Source organism: Eptatretus burgeri, chromosome 10 (assembly GCF_056783735.1).
Source record: "Eptatretus burgeri isolate ZD-2024b chromosome 10, Ebu_testis_v1, whole genome shotgun sequence".
Classification (NCBI taxonomy): Eukaryota; Metazoa; Chordata; class Myxini; order Myxiniformes; family Myxinidae; genus Eptatretus; species Eptatretus burgeri.
The window spans coordinates 7,477,001-7,497,864 of record NC_140970.1 but is presented as its reverse complement, the minus strand read 5'-3'; the positions used below and the strand labels follow the sequence as shown (position 1 = coordinate 7,497,864).

The 20,864-nt window shown below is 42.4% G+C and overlaps 1 protein-coding gene and 1 pseudogene across 1 annotated transcript in view; both read left to right on the top strand.

Annotated features, from left to right (window-relative positions):
* Window positions 1-20,864, top strand: part of LOC147017910 (AF4/FMR2 family member 3-like) — a 188,528-nt gene that overhangs the window by 124,648 nt on the left and 43,016 nt on the right. Inside the window, exons 19-22 of the mRNA XM_085899923.1 lie at window positions 5,085-5,221; window positions 6,080-6,151; window positions 8,855-8,948; window positions 9,542-9,585. Of these exons, the coding sequence (XP_085756049.1) occupies window positions 5,085-5,221; window positions 6,080-6,151; window positions 8,855-8,948; window positions 9,542-9,585 (347 nt within the window). The remainder of the gene's footprint in view (window positions 1-5,084; window positions 5,222-6,079; window positions 6,152-8,854; window positions 8,949-9,541; window positions 9,586-20,864) is intronic.
* Window positions 9,602-17,221, top strand: LOC147017911 (uncharacterized; annotated as a pseudogene).

Sequence of the window (20,864 nt, the reverse complement as noted above, 5' to 3'; positions counted from 1 at the left end):
AACCAACCAGAAGACATTGGTACTCCAGAAGGGCTTCCCAAGTCTGTCCATAATGACATAATGAAATGAGATGAGATGACATCAACCAAATGACAAATGCCTCCACAAAAATTTTCTACATTTTTGCTTACATAACATTGTTATGGTTGTGGGGGTAGATGGAGGAATTTCATAGGAAAGTTAGGATTGAATAGAATTGTTTGTTCCGTGGACGTGTAGGAGACATCTCGTTGTAAATTAAGTCGGGAGACTGTGAGCTTGAGTGGTACGGGGGATGGTGCAGTGTTAATTAGATAGGGATGAAGGCCAAGTTCCCCAGTATGTAATTGCCCCTCTGTGAATTTTCCCAATGTTTTTGTGTTCCAAACCATGGAAGAATTGTGTTTTTATAACATGACCAAGTTGGCAAGAAGCCCCACTTCCGAGGGTGACGGTGGGCGGAGTCATGCCCTCGAGGCTGATGATTGATGGGCGGTGACATTCGTACCAGAAAAAGTAAGAGGGCGTAGGAGGTAGGCGATCAGAGAGGATGGGGAAGCAGCTCGTAGCAAGAAGCAATGCATGAGTGCAGAGTGAGGGACACATGCGGTCGAAAGAGAACATAGCTAGGAAATGGCCTGCAAGAACAGGGCTTTATGGCTGGCTTTTCTTCGATGCATGAAGAAGACGGCACAATTCTCATATTCATGCTGAGGAGTAAGACACTGGCCTTTGGCTCTCAGTTGGGTCGTATGAGACGGATTTCGAAGCCTCATGTATGTCACCGAAGGGGACGGTGCCATTCTAAGCTGCACAGGGTCGGTGAGCCTTGGTGTTGAATACCACTCACGAATTGCCTGACGAACGTTCCCGCTGTGAGAGAGCGGCTTGGCGCCATTTTTGCGCATGCCTACATGTGGAAATAGAAGAACCTTGGTTCCACGTTCCATAAAGACCATCTCTGGACCGAGCAAATTGCCAGAATAAAGGAAGGATTTCCTTTTATTTTGTTTCCCCTTGTCTGTATTTATGTCTGTGTGTTGAGGTGCCTCAATTTAGACTTTAGGATTAGTTTACCTCACATATTGTTATATTCTGATTATTGTCCTTTGTAAAAATAAAAATAAAAATTTTCTATACCTTGTCGAGGCTCGTATGAGAACAAACACACAACGCACATCAAGGGGGGCATGAAACAGGAGGGGAGGGAGTGGGAAGGACAAAATAGTGGGGAACAGAGACATTTGGAGATCTGTGGAAGGGAGAGGGATGGGACGGGAAACATGAGGTACACAAGATGGACATTACAGGGACTTTCAGGAAGGAAAGCAGGGAATTTGAAGGAGGTGGGCTTGGGTGGATTATCGGGGGTAGAAAAGATCGAGGATTTGGATAAGAGGTGGTGGTGGTGAACAGCTGTTTTGAAGGCCTGGAGGGAAGAATGGGAATGAATAGAGTGAGGGCGTTTATTCCAAATGCGGGAAAAAAGAGGAATGAAAGAGTGGAGATGAGCAGTGATTCGTGATTTTGGTAGTTTTACCAGAAGGGGATTGTTGGCTGAGCTTGAGCGCCCTGAAGAAATGTGGTGGGGAAAAATCGCAGAGAGAGCAGGGGGGCAAGGCTGGAGAGGAGTCGGTAGAAGATAGAAAGACCACTGACCAACCTGCGGTGATTGAGTGAGAGGCCCAAAGACTCAGCCTCATTGCGGGAGCTGCCAATGATCTGAAATGCCTTGGTTTCTACAGCGTGAAGAAGAAAAAGGTGGGAGGCAGGAGCACCAGCCCAGAGGGGAGAGCAGTACTCCATCAGGCTGTGGACAAAACTTTGTAAGTGGTCAGGAGCTCAGGTGGGCTAAGGAAGGACTTTGCACGACGGAGGATTCCCAGTCGGCGACTGGCTTTGGAGGCGAGGTTTGAAATGTGGTTTTCCCAGGAAAGGTCATGGCAGATAGTGAGAACCAGAAGCTTGAAAGAAAGGACTTCTTCCAGAGGATTGTTGAGAAAGTGGATGGGGGGGGGGGGGTTCTAAACGGTCCTTTCGGAGAGACATAGTGAGAGTGTGAGATTTGTCCGGATTGAAAGACATGTTCCACGTGTTGGACCAGTTTGTGATTTCATCCAGATCTGCAGTGAGCGAAGAAGCTGCTGCTTGCCGGGTTGAGGGATGACAGATGGTACGGAAGAGGGTGGAGTCGTCGGCAAAGAGAAATAGAGGATTTTCCAGAGAGTCGGAGAGATCATTGATGAAAACCAGAAAAAGAACAGGGCCCAGAACGCTACCTTGAGGAACTCCAGCCTGGACAGGAAGGGGGGATGAAAGAACTCCATTTAGGGCCACACGTTGACTGCGACAGGAGAGGAAATCTGCGAGCCATGAGTGGAGATGTCCTTGGATACCATAGGAAGAGAGTTTGGTGAGTAGTGCAGGGTGCCAGACTGTGTCAAAAGCACGTGATATGTCCAGGGATACGGCTCGGATTTCCTGTCTGGCATTGAGGACCTCCATCCATTGATGGGAGAGCAGAAGCAGCATATCCAGGGTAGAGTGACCTGGTCTGAAACCAAATTGATGTTCAGAAATCAAGCCATTGGAGAAGAGGAAGGATTTGATGTCTGAAGCGATGATGGATTCCATAACCTTGCTGATGATTGGGAGAAGGCTGATTGGTCTGTAGTTGCAGGGATCTGTTTTTGCACCTTTTTTGTGCAGGGCAGTGATGTTTTCTGATTTCCAAGCAGATGCCAGATGACCTTGAGCAAATGAGAGGGTGAATAGAACAGAGGGAGGGTGAGCAAGAGCAGAAGGGCAGGTTTTTAAGACATGTAGGCTGATGCCGTCTGGACCGGTTGCAGAATCTGAGTTGAGGTTTGACAGCAAGCTCTCCACCTTGTCAGGAGAAAAGGAAACAGAGTCCAGGGACAGTTGGGTGCGACTGGGTAAGGTGGGTAGAGAAAGTGATGGGTTTTGGACACAAGATTTAGCTGCAAACACCGAGTTTAGACATTCAGCTTTATCATGTGCGGTATCAGCAGTGCGGCCATTTGAGGTAAGGGAGGGGATGGAGGGGGAACATACACCTGAAACAGATTTGATTCGACGCCACCAGGATTTTGAGGAGGGAAAGAGGTTTGAGAGTTCAGACTTGAGATGAGAAAGATGTTGTTTTCTGGCTCTCCTGAGGGTAGATACACACTTGTTCCGAGCTTTATGGAAGGAAAGGAGATTGCCCTCAGTTGGGTTTTGCTTTCCATGAGGCAAAGGCAAGTTGTTTCAGGACAACTGCCTCACCACAAGCTTCAGTGAACCAAGGGCGGGAGGAAGGGTAGGACAACTGAACACGAGAGGGGATAAATCTGTGCATGAGGGAGATCAAGTTTCTTTGAAAGAATTCCCAGGATGAGTTGATGTTGGAGAAAGTAGAGAAAGGAGACCAGTCTATAAATTTGATGGCTGCTTGGAGACCCTGCCAGTCGGCTTGAGTGAAATGCCAGACTCGACGGCGGTGAGGTGGTTCTCTGATAATAGCCAGAGAGATGTCCACTTTGACATGGACGTGGTCAGAAGAACCGATTGGAGCGAATGCGAGGTTTGTCTATTTTCATTAAATCCGCTTTATTTTAAGTTGCTATGTACATGTATTTCTCATGGGGTTCGAGTATAAACCTTCTCTGTGCCTCCATTGCTCCTCCATTGTATCCCACCCTTCCCGTGTGTGCGTTATAATCTCCGAGGATCAATGTGTCCGCCTCCTAATGAGGAAAAACCACTCGACCATCTTGGGCTGGCAGTGTTAACCGCCCGTCACCACAAATTGGGTTGGGGGGATTAACCTGGACCACCAGCTCCACGACAATATAAAGATGACCCCAAATTCTTGTTTATAAAAATTGATCTGCATAAAATATTATCATTGCTACAATTTTGCTTTGATTGTCATTAATATAATCAACACAAAACCTATTTACCTCTGCCACTGAAAGTGGACAGAGGTTATGTTTTAACCCCTGGCTTTTTGTCTGTTTCTTTTGAAATCGAAGATTCCCAAGTATAATATTGGTTGGTTTGGTCCGTTATTATTCCCTACCAGTTTCACCGGAGGGGATCATAGGTTTTCTTTCCGTCCGTTCGTCCGACGGTCCCACCTGAGGTTTTTCAACCCCCCCCCCCATACCCTCTAACATATTTAACTGAAACTTGATACATGGCTTTAGTAGGATAAGTTACAGAACAAGTTCGGCTTTCAGGGCTTTCTGTCAATTTTTGAGCTATATGCCCCTTTTATACTTGGAAAATATCACATTGTTCGGGACATGTACTGCAAAGCAATTCTCACTCTTGCTCTGTCTGTCTGGATGTCTGTCTGTATGTCAATCGCCTGCAGGCCGGATTTTCACTCCGATCTTCACTGCCTGGTGGAGGTAGTGATAGGCTGGAAACCAATTGTTTTTCAGATCAACAGGTCAAAAGGTCAATGGTTCAGCTCACATAAATCATCAATTTTCAACCGATTCACTCCATATCTATGTATGTATACCTATAGATATTAAATGCGAAAAACACAGTCGGTCCGTCTGTGAAGCTATAAAGCCATAAAGCCATGAAGCCATGTGACTACGTTTACTGTATGTCTATTAATTACGTACGTACTGTTTGAACATCAGTTGCACCATGACTTCACACATGTACAGTACGTCTATTAATTATATACTATTGGAATGTACCTTTCGACCCTTCGACTCGGTCAACCACTGCCTTCTCCTCAAGAAACATACTAGCTACGGAATCGCAGAAACCGTCGAGTGGCTGGTTGTGTTTCTAACTTTTCAATAGGAGCAGAACTGCACAAATCTCCCTTGTGGAATCCACCCATGAAAATGATAATCTTGGGGCCAACGGCCCTACAAAGATCAATTCCCATGATGATGATGATGATGATGATGATGATTATGAGAGCACTGATTAATCAAATTTACATTAAAAAAAGTTGTTCTTGTCAAGTTTTTAGTTTGAGTACAAAGCGGACGTGGATGGCCTTTGCATTTTGGGATGCTTTCCATTTTCACTTTGGATTGAGTTAAGCATGTGTTCCTTTTTCAACATTATAGGTGGACCCTTCCTGGAAGGCAGTCACCTACATGCAAGCTGCTCTTTTCTACATCGAGTGTGGCATCGTGATGGAGGAAGATTCAATTGAAGCAAAAATGGTGTACAACATGTACTGTAAAACGCTGGAAATAATAAGGTATGATATACAAGGAATGCGTTTACAATGATTTTGCCTTAGTTTTGTCATCCGTACAGCAATCTGGCGTGCTTTTTTTGTTGTTGCGGAGAGAAATCTAGGCTCATGGAGTAGCTAAACGATGGAGGACAGCAGCTGAACAAACTGAATGAGGATCAAAGTGGAACAGGGAGACAAAGGCATCGCATGTGAGTGGATGAGTTCAGAAAGGAAAGGGATTCAGGAGAGGGTCAGTGAGAGTATGAGAGCAGAATGCTAGGCAGCATGCACTCTCGAAAGACTAAAGCGAGTGGCACGAGACACATGGAGTCAGTTCCACAGATGACAGACTAGAGGCATGAAAGAATGGAGGTGTGTGTTCAGCATATATTGTGGGAAGAAAACCCAGTGTGAGATTCTGGAAGAACGCATGTGACGTGGATGGGTTGGGAAAAGATAGAGGGTTGGGAGTATGAGGCCAGAAGCGAGGCAGTTGCTGATTAAGTGTCAAGTTTGACTTGGAACTTCTTTAATGTAATGGGAAAGAAGACCATGTGCAGCAGAGAACAATCTGTGATGATGGAAAGGGTTGGTTGAGGAAGGGAGGCAAGAGTTTACCTTGGCTGGAAAAATGTGCATTGCTGGAACAAATGAAAGGGAGATGCATGCAAAAAGCTATCTTGTTGGCCACATCTTTGGATTATATTCCTTCCAAAAAAAGTAATCTTTCATTATTTTTTATACACGGATGATATAAGCAACATAATCACTTTCAATGCTCATGCTATGTGCTCTATGAGAAGAAGTCACCTGTCTAAGATAATTGCTATTGATCAATTTCTTTCTAATGAGGGAGTTATTTATGGTGTGTGACCATAGACATGCCATCAGCTTGCAGAAATTTGCAACTTCTAATGCTTCGTCCAATGACAAGAAGCTTTCCACCATCTGGTAAGGATCACAAACTGAATATATTTATGAGTTGAGTGTGGTTTTTAAAATGTTGGTACATTTATTCATTCAGAAACAATTTTAGACCATCTTTAATTTAAGATGTTCACATTATACATGGTATGTCAAATGTTAGGCCTGGCCAGCTGGTTTGTGAAACATTTGGGGCAAAAAACTTTCCCCAGCTGATACCATAAGAAGGTGTGAATAATTGAGGCCATTAAGGAAGTTGGAGTAGTTTGGTTTCCCTCTCGCATCAACACGTGACCATAAGTGGCTGCGTCTTCAGTATGAAAGTGGACGTATACTGAGGTCTGCGGTCTTTTGGCCTGAGGAAGTCCATAGGTTAGTGGATGAAACATCATCTGAGACTAGGGTTAAGAGATGGAGGCAATGCAACTGTTTAGCCAGAAGAACCTTTTTAACATTTATATATCACCAATATATAAAGCTCTTTTGAACCACTGACTGATTCACTCACTCACTCACTGATAACAAAGGTCGGACCTTCCAGGTGACGTAGAAATCTGAAATTTTGTGTGTCAATGGACACCGAAGCCGGTACACCGGGAAAAATCACAGAATTGCTGGACAACATCCATAAACGAAAATATAAATAAACTAGAGGGGGAGCACTCGGTAGAGTGCAAAACCTCCGCCGCCAATACTGCTAGGTCACTCAAGTGAACCTAATATCCTATTCATTCAATTTGACGTCGACAGTGCTCACAGAGTTATAGTTTGCAACTTTCCCTTTTACTTTTAACTTTTACATACTCAATTCATTCATCATAACTAGATTCCTTGAGACAGAAATTGATTTTACGTGGGTATATCCACCTGAAGTTCCAAAATCAGCCGCAATTATAATTTTGGCATGTTTTTTTGTTGTTGGAAATCACTTATAACATGTAGAAATGCAAAAAAATAATCGAAATTTTGTTGAAAAAAATTTGCAAATTTTTTTTTTCTCTAACAATTTTTTTTTTTGGGGGGGGGGGGTTGGAAATCACTTAAGACATGTAGAAATGCAAAAAAAAAAAATTTCAAATATTTTTTCAAATTGGCCGCCATATCGGCCATATTGGATTTTGGACCGAGTCCAAAATCTAATGGTATGATCCTTGGACCAGACCTAACCCCCCCACCAAGTTTCGTCGAAATCTGTCGAGGAGTTTTTCCGTAATACTGTTCACAAACAAGCAAACAAACAAACAGAAAGGGGTGAAAACAGTAACCTCCATCCATCTTCGATGGCGGAGGTTAACTAGAAGGGCACTCGGTAGAGCACATACCTCCGCCATGAAATGCCTGATCCATGAGAACATATCGGGGCCCAATACATTTTTGAAATATCATGCTATGTATCGTTTTTGGCCCGATCTCTCGATGATGAAGAATCGCTTTAAAAATTAAATAATTCTCGTCTCCAGATCCCAACATGTCCACCAAGTATCATCAAATCCGTCCACAACTTTTTGAGATATCGTGCTATATATCGTTTTTGGCCCTATCTCTCAATGGTTAAGAATCACTTTAAAAATTCTATTTGTCGGATGATCCGGATGTTCATCAAAATCTAATCAGTTAGTCCTTGTCACACTCCAAACCAGTCCACAAAATTTCATCCAGATCCATCAACTTTTTGAGATATCCTGTACACAAACAGACAAACAGACAAAAAGTGGTGAAAACATAACCTCCTTCACCTTCGGTGGCGGAGGTAATGAACAAAGAGAAGAACAATGCACGTGAGTGACCTGAGACAATGGGAAAGCACGGTAATTTTGTGTGCCGAAGGATATCGAAGCCAATACATCAGGAAAAATGACAGGACCAGCGGAAAGCATCTGTAAATGAAATTATAAATAAATGACAAAAAAAAAGAAGAAAATAAATGAATGAAAAATGAAATGCAGGTAAGCAATCCAAGACAATGGGAGAAGCACAGTTCGTATGCTTACACAGTGTGCATATACTTCATCCTTTAGAATTACCCTTTAGTTCAGCTGGTGTTGGCTTCATAGTGAGGGCGGTGGCTTGGGATCCTAGGGTCCTGAGTTTGAGCCCCGTTGGCCACTGAATTAACACCAGAGGGTTGACTCAGCCTGTCATCCTTCCGAGGTTGGCAAAATGAGCACCAGTATATTGGTAAAAGGAGCACTGCATCAGAGGCATGGCCATGCCCCTAACCAATGATGCGCAAGCAGCAGCCAAAAAGGCAGCACGCGATGGGAACCCTTTAGTTCTGTCTGTGTTCTTTCCGGCATCTTTGTTCTTTGTTGCTCTCACACGTCTTTCGAATTTTGTTTTTTATATGTATAGTTTTTTTTTTCACAAATCTTGATTCATTTTTTTTTTTCATTATTCTCTTTATTCATTTTAATTCTTGCTTTTTCTTCTCTTTCATCTCTTTTACTCTCTCTATTCCTCTCTTTCATTATATCTATCTCTCTAAGGAGAAGTGACTTCTTGCAGAAAGTTTTCTGTAAGGCTCATTTGGCTGTGCCTGGATGGGTTTTGAGAGTGGTGGGGTAACGACTGAAACCCGAATCCTCTCCATGTTCCTCCTGATGACTCCATCTTTGCTCTTTGCTTCTTCGGGTTCCTTCTAGGTCTTCCGTTTCATGTAAACGTTGTGTGAGCATACCCGGCTAGTAACACCACTCTTTCTGTCCTAACTCCCTCTTTCATATTGCTTAGTTACCGCTGCCTCTCCCTGCTGTACCTTCACCTCTTCTGCTTCAAAAAGGACAGTGCACTGAAGTACAGCAAAATTCTGATGGATCATTTCAAGGTAATTACAGTGATTCTTTCTTTCTACTCTGCTAATAGGTGTAAATTATATGTCGTAATGCTACTTTCACATTGGTTTTTCTTTAACATTTGTTGTTGGGTGAAATGTATTTTTTTTTCCCCTTCACATATAAAGTTGAGGGGGAGTCAAAAAGTTTTTCATCTAACTATTTCTGCAAAGTGGCAGAAATGTCCTTTTCAGTGTAGTTCCCAGCCAGTGCCATACATTCTCTCCTGCAGTGAGTGAGTTTCCTGATGCCAGGGGGTTTAGAAATCAAGTTTATGAAAAATCTTTGGAAAATGGAAAAACGTTTTGACTCTCACTTGTGTTTCTCTCTCCTCCCCCCCCTCCCTTTTTCTCCCTCCCCATTTACTCTTTGACTATTTATTTGCAAAGTTATTATGTGCCTTGTAGCTCTGATTGCGAGAAATGACTTATTTTTATTTGGATGATAGAAACATGTTCAGTTTCTCTTCTTTTCACATTTTCACTGTGGAGGGTGTACATGCAACTATATGAAGCCTGGGCACAAGGCTTTTTATGAAAGGTTTATAGCTAATCATTCTTTCAATACTTCTTTTAATCAATTTCAGAATACTTCTCTAACAGCACGTGCTCAATCACCAGGAAAAGACAGGTATGATCTTTGGTTCCTCTCCTGAAGTTTTAAAATACTGTTATCGATTATGAGGGTAGATGAACCGATTTAATAGTACAGATAGGATTGTATAGTGTAGCATGGTCCGTGGACGAGTAGAAGTACCTCGATGTATATGTCAGGGAATCTGTCAGCTTAAGTTTTGTGTGTCGCCACATGAGGGGTGTTGTGGTGTTAATTAGCTTATGGAGTACAAATAAGTTCCCCTGTACATGATTACCCTCTGTGATTTTCCTTATGTTTTTATATTCCAAGCCGGGCCTTAAGCTAGAAACCAAATCCCTGAAAAAACAACAGGAGATTCCCCGCCTTCCCGGGTGTGGAGGCGAGGCCACGTCCCAGGGATGGAGGAGACAGAGGATAAGAAAGAGAGGAGGATTGAAGACGCAGTGTGTGCTTGGTGAGGGGGGCTTCGGTGAGAACAGATCGAGCAGGGTGGAGTTCACGTTTAGAGCAGATCGAGCAGGGTGGAGTTCACATCAGAGCTGATTGAGGAGGTGCTGGTCAGATTTGCGCATGTAGAGTTTGGAAAGCTACCACAAGGGGGGCGCGATTCTGCCTGTGTGTGCACGTGGATGGCGGAGGTGCCTTCCTCCCGGGCTCGACAAGAGACGGTGCCATTTTGCTTGCAAGTGCACATGCCGGACGAAGCTCCCCAACACCAGATTGACGAGGGCCAGACTTTGGCCAGGATGAGTACCAGTTTATTTTTGAAAAAGGGGTTTTTATTTTCGTTTGTCACCCTTTGTCTCTGTTTGCGTATGTGTATGCGAGGCCTCGATCATAGGAGTTGTTTATTAAATTTGTTACATTATTGTCCTTATAATCTCCATTATTGTCCTTATAAATATTTGTTAGATTTAATGTATTCCCTTCTAAAGAAACTGCATTTTGTGTATTTGTGGTGGGGTTCACGGATCAGACCCCCTCGTGCTGTCCTTCCGTTCCATTCCAAGAACTCCTTCTCCGTCCGTGACTGCCCACACTGGGCTCTGTCATATTCTCCCATACAGCGGTGTTGCCCTCTGCCATACCCTTTGAGCGCGAGCTGAAATCCATTTCAATGAGCGTGTCCGCCTCCTAGGAATAAGGATCGCTCGACTGTCCCAGGAGGTTGGTCGGTGTTAACTACCTGGCTACCACAAATTTAGGTAGTGGAGTTTGAACCCCATCACCCTATGACAACTGGTGTCTGGAGCGGGATTTTTCAAGCCCCCCCCCACCCCCTCAACCACGCCATTCGGCATCGGGAAGGGATCCTTGAATCCATCGAGACCGCAACAATTGGTGTCCGGAGCGGGATTTTTTGAGCCCCCCTCCTCCCCCCCCCCAATGCCATTTGGCATCGGGGAGGGATTCTTGAATCCAATGGGATCACGACATTTGGTCTCAGAGCGAGCTAAGCTTTAAAAAAAACTAAAAAATAAACAAAGATTTGGGAATCAAAATTGTTAAATGATCACCTCTCCATCATTGAGAGGGAGGTGGTCGTAGGAATCGAGGTACAAAGTGTAATAAGTAACTTTCATCTGGGGAGATTTAACATGTGCATGAAATGGCGGATGAGCACGAAATGTCGATGATTGTACTGGATAGTGATCCTATTGAAGGAAGCGAGTCAGGGGGAGAATTGAGTGATAATGAGAGGACAGAAGTCTCTTCCATCTCAAGCGTCGGTCCCCCTTCCCCCATGGTGGTGGAAAATGAGACGCGTGGAGCGGGGGTGATGTCCAACCAAGACCTGTTTCATTTATTAATAGAAGAAATGAAGGAACAAAGGAATGAAATGAAGGAAATTAATGGATGATTGAAGGGGAAAAATTGAATGGGAAATAAAAGGCATCACTGATCAAATGAACAAAATTAAGAAGGGAATAGCACAGGAACTGGAGGTACGAGTTGGGAAAGTGGAGGAAGAGTTAGAGCTCCGAATGGAGGACAGGCTGGGAGAATTTGAGATGGAATTGGTGGCCCAATTTGGAGAGATGGAAACAAAAACTGCAGAAGGATTTGAGTCAAAGAGTAAAGAAATATTGGGAAAAAGAGAAGAGGGTCAAATCCAGGCAATCAGAATGGGGGGAAAGTTGGAAGAAGAAATTGGGTCCATAAATGAAAGAATTGACCAAGTAAACAAGGACATGGAGGCCATAAAGCAACGGCAGAAAGAGGAAATGAGATTTTGCAAGTTCCAGAGTGGTGATTTGACTGAAGAGGTGCAAAAGCTGTGGGCCTGTGTAGCAGAACAAGAGCGGGCATTAATTGATAGAGGCCCATGGGAGCCGTAATTGAACGGGGACAGAGTGGATGAGATGTTACAGGAGTGGCTGAACATTGTGGACAGTAACATTGAGGCAAAGGTTGCTTGAGTCCAACAGAATCTGCGAGACGAAGTGAGTTGGTCCGTTAGGCAGATGCAGGATGAGATTAAAATGATTCAGTGGACCACCACCTCAAATCACATTTGGGCATCGGAGGCTCCCAAGTCAAATACAATGTTGGGCGGGGGGAGGGGGGTGCCTTGGCCCTGAGCTGGAGTTGGATATGGAAGGATTGGGGAGAAGAGTTTCAGAAAACAGTGTCATCCCTGAGTACATTTTGTTGGGTCAGGGAGTCTCGAGGCTTTCCTGACGCAATTTAAATGCATGTCTCAGCTCAATGGTTAGGGGGAACGAGAGCGCATGGGAAACCTGGTGGCAACACTGTGGGGCCCAGCCACCGACGTTTTAAATGTGGTCCCAGAGGATACATGGATGAGTGAGGGCATTTGCAACGCCTTGAACCATAGGTTTAGGACGGATGCAAGGTGCGATCTGATCCTGGTGCAGCTGCAGCATCATAAAATGAAACCTGGCGAAACGTTACAGGAGCTGGCCCAGGATGTATACCAATCTGTGAGGATTGTATATAGGGGCCTAACAAAAGAGACGTAGGACAAGCTTGCGACAGAAAGATTTACGGCCACTCTTCCTGATCCCGATGTCCGAATCCAAGTGGAACTGCAGGGCCTGACCACTGTGCACCGAGCGGCTGAGTACGCGGAGAGATTGACCTTTTTGAGGAAGTTGAACCGCGTATCAGACAGGCCATCGGTAATGGTGCAACAGGTGGAGGTACAGGATCAGGAAGAGAGGCAGGTGGAATCGAGCATTATCCAGATGCTAAGAGGGATCAGCCGGCAGCTGTCAAATTTGACTCGTGGGAAATTTGCAGCGGGTGAGTCGCGGCGGTGCGATCTGGGGTCGCCAACAGTGGCAGCCTGATCCTCTTCGGGTTGGCCCAGGATTTGGGCGAGGTGCTCCATCTGGATTCCTGAAGGGCCCATTTATGGGGAGTTGTTTTACATGGAGAAGAGGGCACGTGCAGCGATACTGTTGGAACCCACCCATACACAGACCTCTGAGCAGGCCTCACAGCCTGGAAAGGGGAGGACCTCCCAATGGATCACAGGGCGGACCCGGAGAGGGGGTCACTGCCGAGGGTGGGCCTGGCAGCCGCTGCGGGTTGTCCGGGAAACTGGGCGGGCCGAGCATACGGGGCTATGCTCGGCTGGCAAGTGTGTGGAGAAGTGCCCTTCTTTGGTGAAGATAGTGGATTGCAGAAGAATTGGCATGGGTAATTTGAGTTACATGCAAAATTTTGGGGGAATTTTGTGAGGCTGTGGTGGACACTGGGGCCAGTGACACCATTATAAATCCGAATGTATTAGACCAGAGCGTTGGAGGCTGGGATAAAATTGATTGGTTAGTAGGACACAGCCTTCAACTGGCTACGGGGGCGACAGCTCCAATATTGGGCACGATTAGGATAGGATAGAGTTGTGCAGTCTGGAGGTCATTGTGGTGGTATGGGTGGCTGAGGTGTGTGACCATTGTCTCCTGGGACTAAGTTTCCTGATGGAATATGACTGACAACTAGACCTTGGGCAGGGCCATATGAAGTTGGGTCCTGAGAGGCTGCAGTTGGTAGGACTGGGGGGTGACGAGGAGGTGTACGAGATATAGCTGGAGGTGCCACGCACTGTGACCATGCCTCCCAGGTCCGAAGCCGTCGTAATGGCGGAGTTGGCAGCAGGCGCTCATCACATTGGTCAGCTGGGGCTAGTGGAGCCATGGCCCTCACCGGGGGCCAAAGGACTGATTGTGGGTCACACCCTGGTGAACACTCATGGGCCTATATTGGCCGTCCACATGCTTAACATGTCTGATAGCCCTTGCACGGTAAGGAGCGGAGCTGTCGTCCCCAAGTTTGGGAGAGTAGTAGAGGTCACCGGAGGAGGCGGATCCACATGCTTGACAGCGCACCCGAAGGAAAAGGGGGGTGTATCCAAAACTTACCTCACCCTGGAAGGGCCCTGGGGTGGTGCTTCGACAAGTGACTGATGTGGTTTTCAAGATTCAGATGGGCCAGCATACCTTTCCACAGATAGTCCATGGGGATAGATTGACTCACTATCAGGTCAGGAGACTCTTGGGTGGATCAGAAGGGTGCGACAAAAGTTAAAAGGGGTGGGTGACACTTTTAGACCCGACAAACCTGCGACGACTTCCACTTAGGGTAAGGTGCCTTGATGCTGACTGTCCCAGTTTTGCTAGAAATTGGGACATGCTTAATTGGATGAGAGCAAGTGAGAGTGACGTGATGGTCGGTAAAGGGATTGGTTTGGAAACCAAAATTGTCTTTGGAATTGATGTCTGTTATGTGTGATGAATTTAATTGTTTCAAGAATGAATGCCAGTGGTAACATGTAAGCAGGCCATGGCAGAATAGGAACACGATCACTATTTTTGCACTGCATTGTTGAGAATTGAAAGACAACATGGAAGGAGATGAGATGATGGACTGTGTGTGTGGGGAAGATATGTGGGACTGCAGGAATAGAGTGCAGCTCTATGCAGCTATTCTATGCAGAATAGAATGCAGCTCTGGAGGATCGGTGACCGCCCCCCAACCTCCCCCCCCCCCCGAGGTAATTTGTCTCTGGCAGCCGGTGGTGTCTGGAAATGGAGACCCGTTGGATGGGGAGGTCTGGTTGGGCGACCTGCTGCAGAGAGACCCCCGGCGACCTGTATGAAGCCGTGAGAACCTGGATGTGTGGAAACCGTCCCCGACGGAGCGTACAGCAAATGAGCTGTTTGGCTGTCGGGGACCGAATAGTTGGAGGGGGGCAAAGAAGTTGTAAGTCAGGCGACTTGGTTTTGGACTGCGGGTACCACAACCGGAAGAGCCCCCATCATTTTTGTTGCATCATACCTCCCCTCTGCTCAGTTGAGGATCACACATGTGGATAACATTTAAGCCATGGTCTTGCAGGGTTGGAATGAATGATTGATATTGGGTTTATTTATGAATGGGTGAGGAAGGTTCACTAAATCCATATCACTAACCTGTCCCGGAGAGGCAGGGCTCGCGGAAATTTAGATAGGCAAATTGGGATGGCTCCGCAGCTCACATTGTGTATTGGGGAATCCACCGATAAACACAGTCTTTTGAAGTTGGATTGTACAGATGTTAAAGCAATTTTTTTTTTTTGGTTAAGATTTTGGCCATTATAGTCGGATTTTCTGTGTGTTTTCTGACATTTTCTCCCCGCCCCAGGAGTTCGGAGCGAGGAACCAAGAGTTTTGCAAATATTTGAGTTGTGTTTAAGTGTTGTAAAACGTTAAGGGTAATAGGTAAGTTAGCTTTGGCTCGCTTCCCATAGTCCCTTCTAATGTATTTCATAAGGTAATTAGGTGTGAGTCAGTAAGTGTTAAGGCCGGAATGGTAATGCCTGCATCGAACCTTGCAGGAGCTCTGGTTCCAGGGAGGGGGCTGTGTTTTGATTATGGGGGCAGATGAACCGATTTAATAGTACTATTAATAATATAATAGTACAGATTGTATAGTGTAGCATGGTCCGTGGACGAGTAGAAGCACCTCAATGTATATAAGTCAGGGAATCTGTCAGCTTAACTGTTCCGTGTAACCCACATGAGGGGTGGTGTGGTGTTAATTAGCTTGGGGAGTAAAAAATAAGTTCCCCTGTATGTGCTTACCCTCTATGATTTTTTTAAATATTCCAAGCCAGGCCGTAAGCTAGGGATCAAGACCTTGAACCAACAACAACAGTAGAAGCCCCGCCTTCCCGGGTTTGGAGGTGAGGAGGCCGCGCCCCGGGGGCGGAGGAGACAGAAGATAAGAAAGAGAGGAGGATCGAAGGCGCAGTGTGTGCTTGGCGAGGGGGCTTCAGAGAGAGCAGGGTGGAGTTCACGTCTATAGCAGATGGAGCAGGGTGGAGTTCACGTCTTGAGCCGATTGAGGAGGTGCTGGCCAAATTTGCGCATGTAGAGTTTGGGAAGCGACTACAAGGGAGGTGCGATTCTGCCTGCGTATGCACGTGGATGGTGGAGGTGCCTTCCTCACAGGCTCGACAAGAGACGGAGCCATTTTGCTTGCAAGTGCACATGCCGGACAAAGCTCCTAAACACCAGATTGACACGGACCAGCCCTTGGCCAGGCTGAGTACCAGTTTATTTTTGAAAAAGGGGGTTTTATTTTCGTTTGTCACTCTTTGTCTGTGTTTGTATCTATGTGTTTGAGGCCTCGATCACAGGAGTTGTTTATTAAATTTGGTACATTATTGTCCTCAGAATCTTCATTCTTGTCAGTAGGGTGAATATACTGATTCTGGCTCACTTTTCCCCTGTAAATGAATGGGGGATTTTCAGCGATTCTTATTTTTTTCCCTAACAAATAAACCCCCTTTTTATCCCAAGGTATATTTATTTGTCTCCCCTTTTAACCTGGGGATACTTTTTTTCAAATAACCCATGCAATAAGATAAAGATTTGTTCAAGTACTAAAGTGGTAATGTGATTTGTTAAAGGTGATTCGAAAGAAATATCTGAAACGTCTAAGCTCGGGACACTCTTTATCAAATAACCGATGCATATTGTTCAGCTCACTCATTGAACCTATAAAGATTTGTTCATTCTCAAATTCCTTCAATAGTTTAATTTTCTTTGCATAATAATCCCCATCTAAAATATTGAAAAACAAAACATTTGAATCTTTATATTTTTTAAGATACCCCTTTTGTGCCATTACGAAATGATAAACTTCTCTTAATGCTCTTGTTTGACCACCTCCTGAGCCACATATCATTTTGAGAGTATAGTAAATTGTTTTTTCATTGTTCAATTGATAACCATCAAAGTTTTCAGTCCATTCAAGGATATTCATTTTTTTCTTTACATCCTCTAACTTACTACTTTTTAAATTGATTCGCTTATTTGTTTTATTTACCTTTGTTTTAGTTATTTTTTCAATAAGTCTTATTTGATATTTTTCACATTCATTATGTTTTCCATTTATATACCAAGACTGAGATTTTCTCATCTCTTTAGTTTGATTAATACTTGGTTTGACCATTTATATATTGCGAAAAAACGCGGCGGTAGCCCTTAAAAAACCCTAACCCATCTTCCCATCGTTAAAACACAATCTATTTTATACACTCTATCATACAATATCCATATGGAACACAATCTATTCCATTATCTAAAATAAATATCTTATCATCAAAGGCTCCTAATGCCTTTTTATTTACTTCTTCACTATATATGTTATGTTTATAACTTCTTATTGTATTCATTTTCCTATATTCTTCTTTCTTATTCATCAAACAATTATAATAATTTCTAAAAGTTATTGATTTCTTTATTACATATTTCGTTATTCCTTTGAACCTCTTATCAATCTGATCACCATACTTATATGCCTGGTGTTGGCTTAATGGTTAGGGTGGTGGGCTTAGGATCCGAGGATCCTGAGTTCAAATCCCACTCAGCTGTTGAATTAATACCAGGTGGGGTTGACTCTGCCTGTCATCCTTCCGAGGTCGGCAAAATGAGTGCCAGCATGCTGGTATCCTGTGTCGGAGTGGCGACCCGTCCAGAATTGTACCCAATAGCCAAGGAGACTGCTTAGGCAGCACCAACGCTCTGCACAGAGTATGGTCCCAGTGGATGGATGGACCATACTTATAAGCATATGCCTTTGCTCTCAATCCAATAAACTCACTCATTACTTTTCCACCCAATTCATCCTTAAACTTACCAATAACCTTTTCATTCTTTTTGGAAAATAACTCACTCTTCTTGCTGAAATTACTTGTATCATATACTCCAATATTTTTCTTCATATCTTTATAAACATCATCAGTTTTTATATCTGGGATAAAACTATCAGTGTCCATATACAACAATGAAACATTTTCACCATACTCTTTCTTTGTCATTATACAAATAATCATACGTCAATATCTTTGATAAATCAAGAACTGCTGTTCCAATATAAATTGGTTTATCCATTACAATACTTTCCTTTTTCATATGAATAGCAGAAAAGTTCTCTGAAAAAACCTCTTCTCTCTCAAAACTTGGTTTATTTATCAATCTCGAAGCTTCTTTCCAAGATGTTGCGAATCTAATGTTTTGCCTGTTTCTAACATTTTCCATAGTCTTTGCAAATACAGCATTATTCATTAATTTATAAAAGTCCCCTTCAAATTTTACTTTTGTATTTGCTCTCATATCTGAATTGAATTGAATATACTTTTTCACCCAAGGACTTTGTTTAAATTTTAAAACTCTATGAATTTTAGCTACTCTCAATCCTTCCCTCAAAAACTGTTTTAAGCTTCTCTGATGCAAAACATATCCCTCTTTATCATAGAATGTTGTTAATAACTTTTCTGTTGATTTGCCTTTAATATTAAAACTTTTATGATAATGTCTAAACCATTCTTTCTTTGGGGTTTTTTTTCTCACATGCAAAAGGAAGGTCTTTATGCTTATTATGAAGATCACTCGGGTACCTCAAATCAACTTCAAAATAATAACCTTCTTCTTCGTCATTCAATTCCTCTTGAGAAGAAATAACAATATTCATCAAAGCCTTTTCATAATCCTTTTCTTCCACCCACTCTAATTTACCATAAGGCAGAGATTGAGACATTGCCCATCCATACAAATTATTAGCATCAAAATACATCAAATAATTGCTATCTTTTTCACTATCATAATTTGGAAGATATTTATTATTTGCTTTAGCATATCTTTTTGAACATACTTGTGATATTCCACCTCTCTTGGACTTCTCAATCATCAAAAGCATATCAACATCACTGATTAAATCTATATCTTGTTTTGTCATTTTCAACATTGCACTCCAGGCTAAACCAGGAGCTGTGAAATAGTGGGCAGGATCTAATCCATAACAATTTTTATTATGACAGAGTGATCTAAAAGCTTCAAACACATCAGCTAACAATAAAACATCTGTTTTTAGATATAAATCATGATATTCTCCAAGGTTCTTTATCTTAAATATTTTCCATATTTCTTGTGCGTGTTTATATTCTTTATCACTTATCTCTTCTTCATAAAGGTTATTATAGAAACTTTCTTTTGAAGGAAGTTGTGTTTCTTTAAATCTCATAAATGAATCCATATAATCATAAGGATAAATTCCCTGACTTGTAAGAATTTTCTCTTTACTTTGAATTTCATTCCTTGTTTGAATTTCCTCTCTCGTGAGAATTCCTTCTTTAATCAGAATTTCATCTTTAATCAGAATTTCCTCTTTCATTAGAATTTCATTTATTGTTCGAATTTTCTTTATAATTAGAATTTCATCTTCAGTTAGAATTTCTTCATTAATTTCCTCATGAATTCGAATTTCCTCTTTACTTTGAATTCTCTCTTTAATCTGAATTTCCTCTATAGTGAGAATTTCCTCTTTTGGAAAGAATGAATTAAGATTTGGAAAAGAGTCCGTGGAGCTTAGATTTGATGCGAGGAAGGCTAGTGGTGTTCCCATAAAAACTTGTAAGAATCTAGAAACCTAATACGAGTTAAAGGTTTTGTGAATATCATTTTTGTAAATGAAATATACTTTTGACTTGTGTTTGTTATGGCAGAAATATTCCCTGGTGTTTTTGAAAGTTCATTTATAAATAGATGTGTATCATAATTGGCGCTGTTGTGAAGAAAGACTGGAATAAAAGAAGGTAATTTATAATTAAGATTACAACAGGAATGAGCGGGACCTCTATATTTACCGGTAAGATGACAATGATCCCTAACTTGAGACTCCTTGATTTCCCCCTCACAAATATGACAGATATTGTTCTTTCTAGATTCTAATTTTTCTTCTTTGGTTAATTTCATCGGTTCATTTGTTTCTTTCATTAATTTAGTGAGTCTTATACAATCCTTTTCTGATCGTTTTACAAACTCTTGTGAAGCTTTTTTTTCCACTATAATGTTCAAGTTTGTTATACTTTTCTCCAACAGATGATTTGATATAATAACAGAAACCACAAGGAATATGTTTTTGATATTTATTTGTATATGATTCTTTTGGATTAGGAGAAGCAGTATTTATCTTTTTAAGGATACACTCAAAATCAGCATATATCACAAATGGGTGCATGATAGATTTATTATAATCTTCAAAAGAAATCTTTTCACCAGGTTTAGGCATTGTAATTACAGCTGATTTATGATTACTACAATATTTTGAATGTTGTTCTAATCGTTCTTTTGTATGAAATGAATTAAGACATCGCTTACAAGGATATATTTTGATTGCTGTTCTGAAGACCTGAGAAGAGATTAATCTTGATAAATTATTGATGTATGTGTAATGTGAATTATTTCCAACACTAAAATATAAAAGATCAATGTGTGTTTCTTCATTTTTATAGTTGTTTGAAATTTTTAATATTTGAACTTTGTTTGTATCCATTAATCCATATACATTAATAGAAAGATTATTCTTTTTCTCAAATTTAGGAATATCTGTTAGTGGCATTGGGAATTTAAAATCTTTAATGTCCAAGGTATTCTCATATTTCATATATTGTTTTACTCTTTCTGAATTACATTTTGGTGGATGAAAGTGAGCAAGAACAGACCAGAGAAAACATTTATTATCATTAGTAGGGTAAGAATACTGATTCTGGCTCACTTTTCCCCATGTAAATGAATGGGGGATTTTCAGCGATTCATATTTTTTTTCCCTAAAAATAAATCCCCTTTTTATCCCAAGGTATATTTATTTGTCTCCCCTTTTAACTTGGAGGTTGAACCTCATTGAATTGAACACCTGGGGGTTGAACAGCTCACTCATTGAACCTATAAAGATTTGTTCATTCTCAAATTCCTTCAATAGTTTAATTTTCTTTGCACAATAATCCCCATCTAAAATATTGA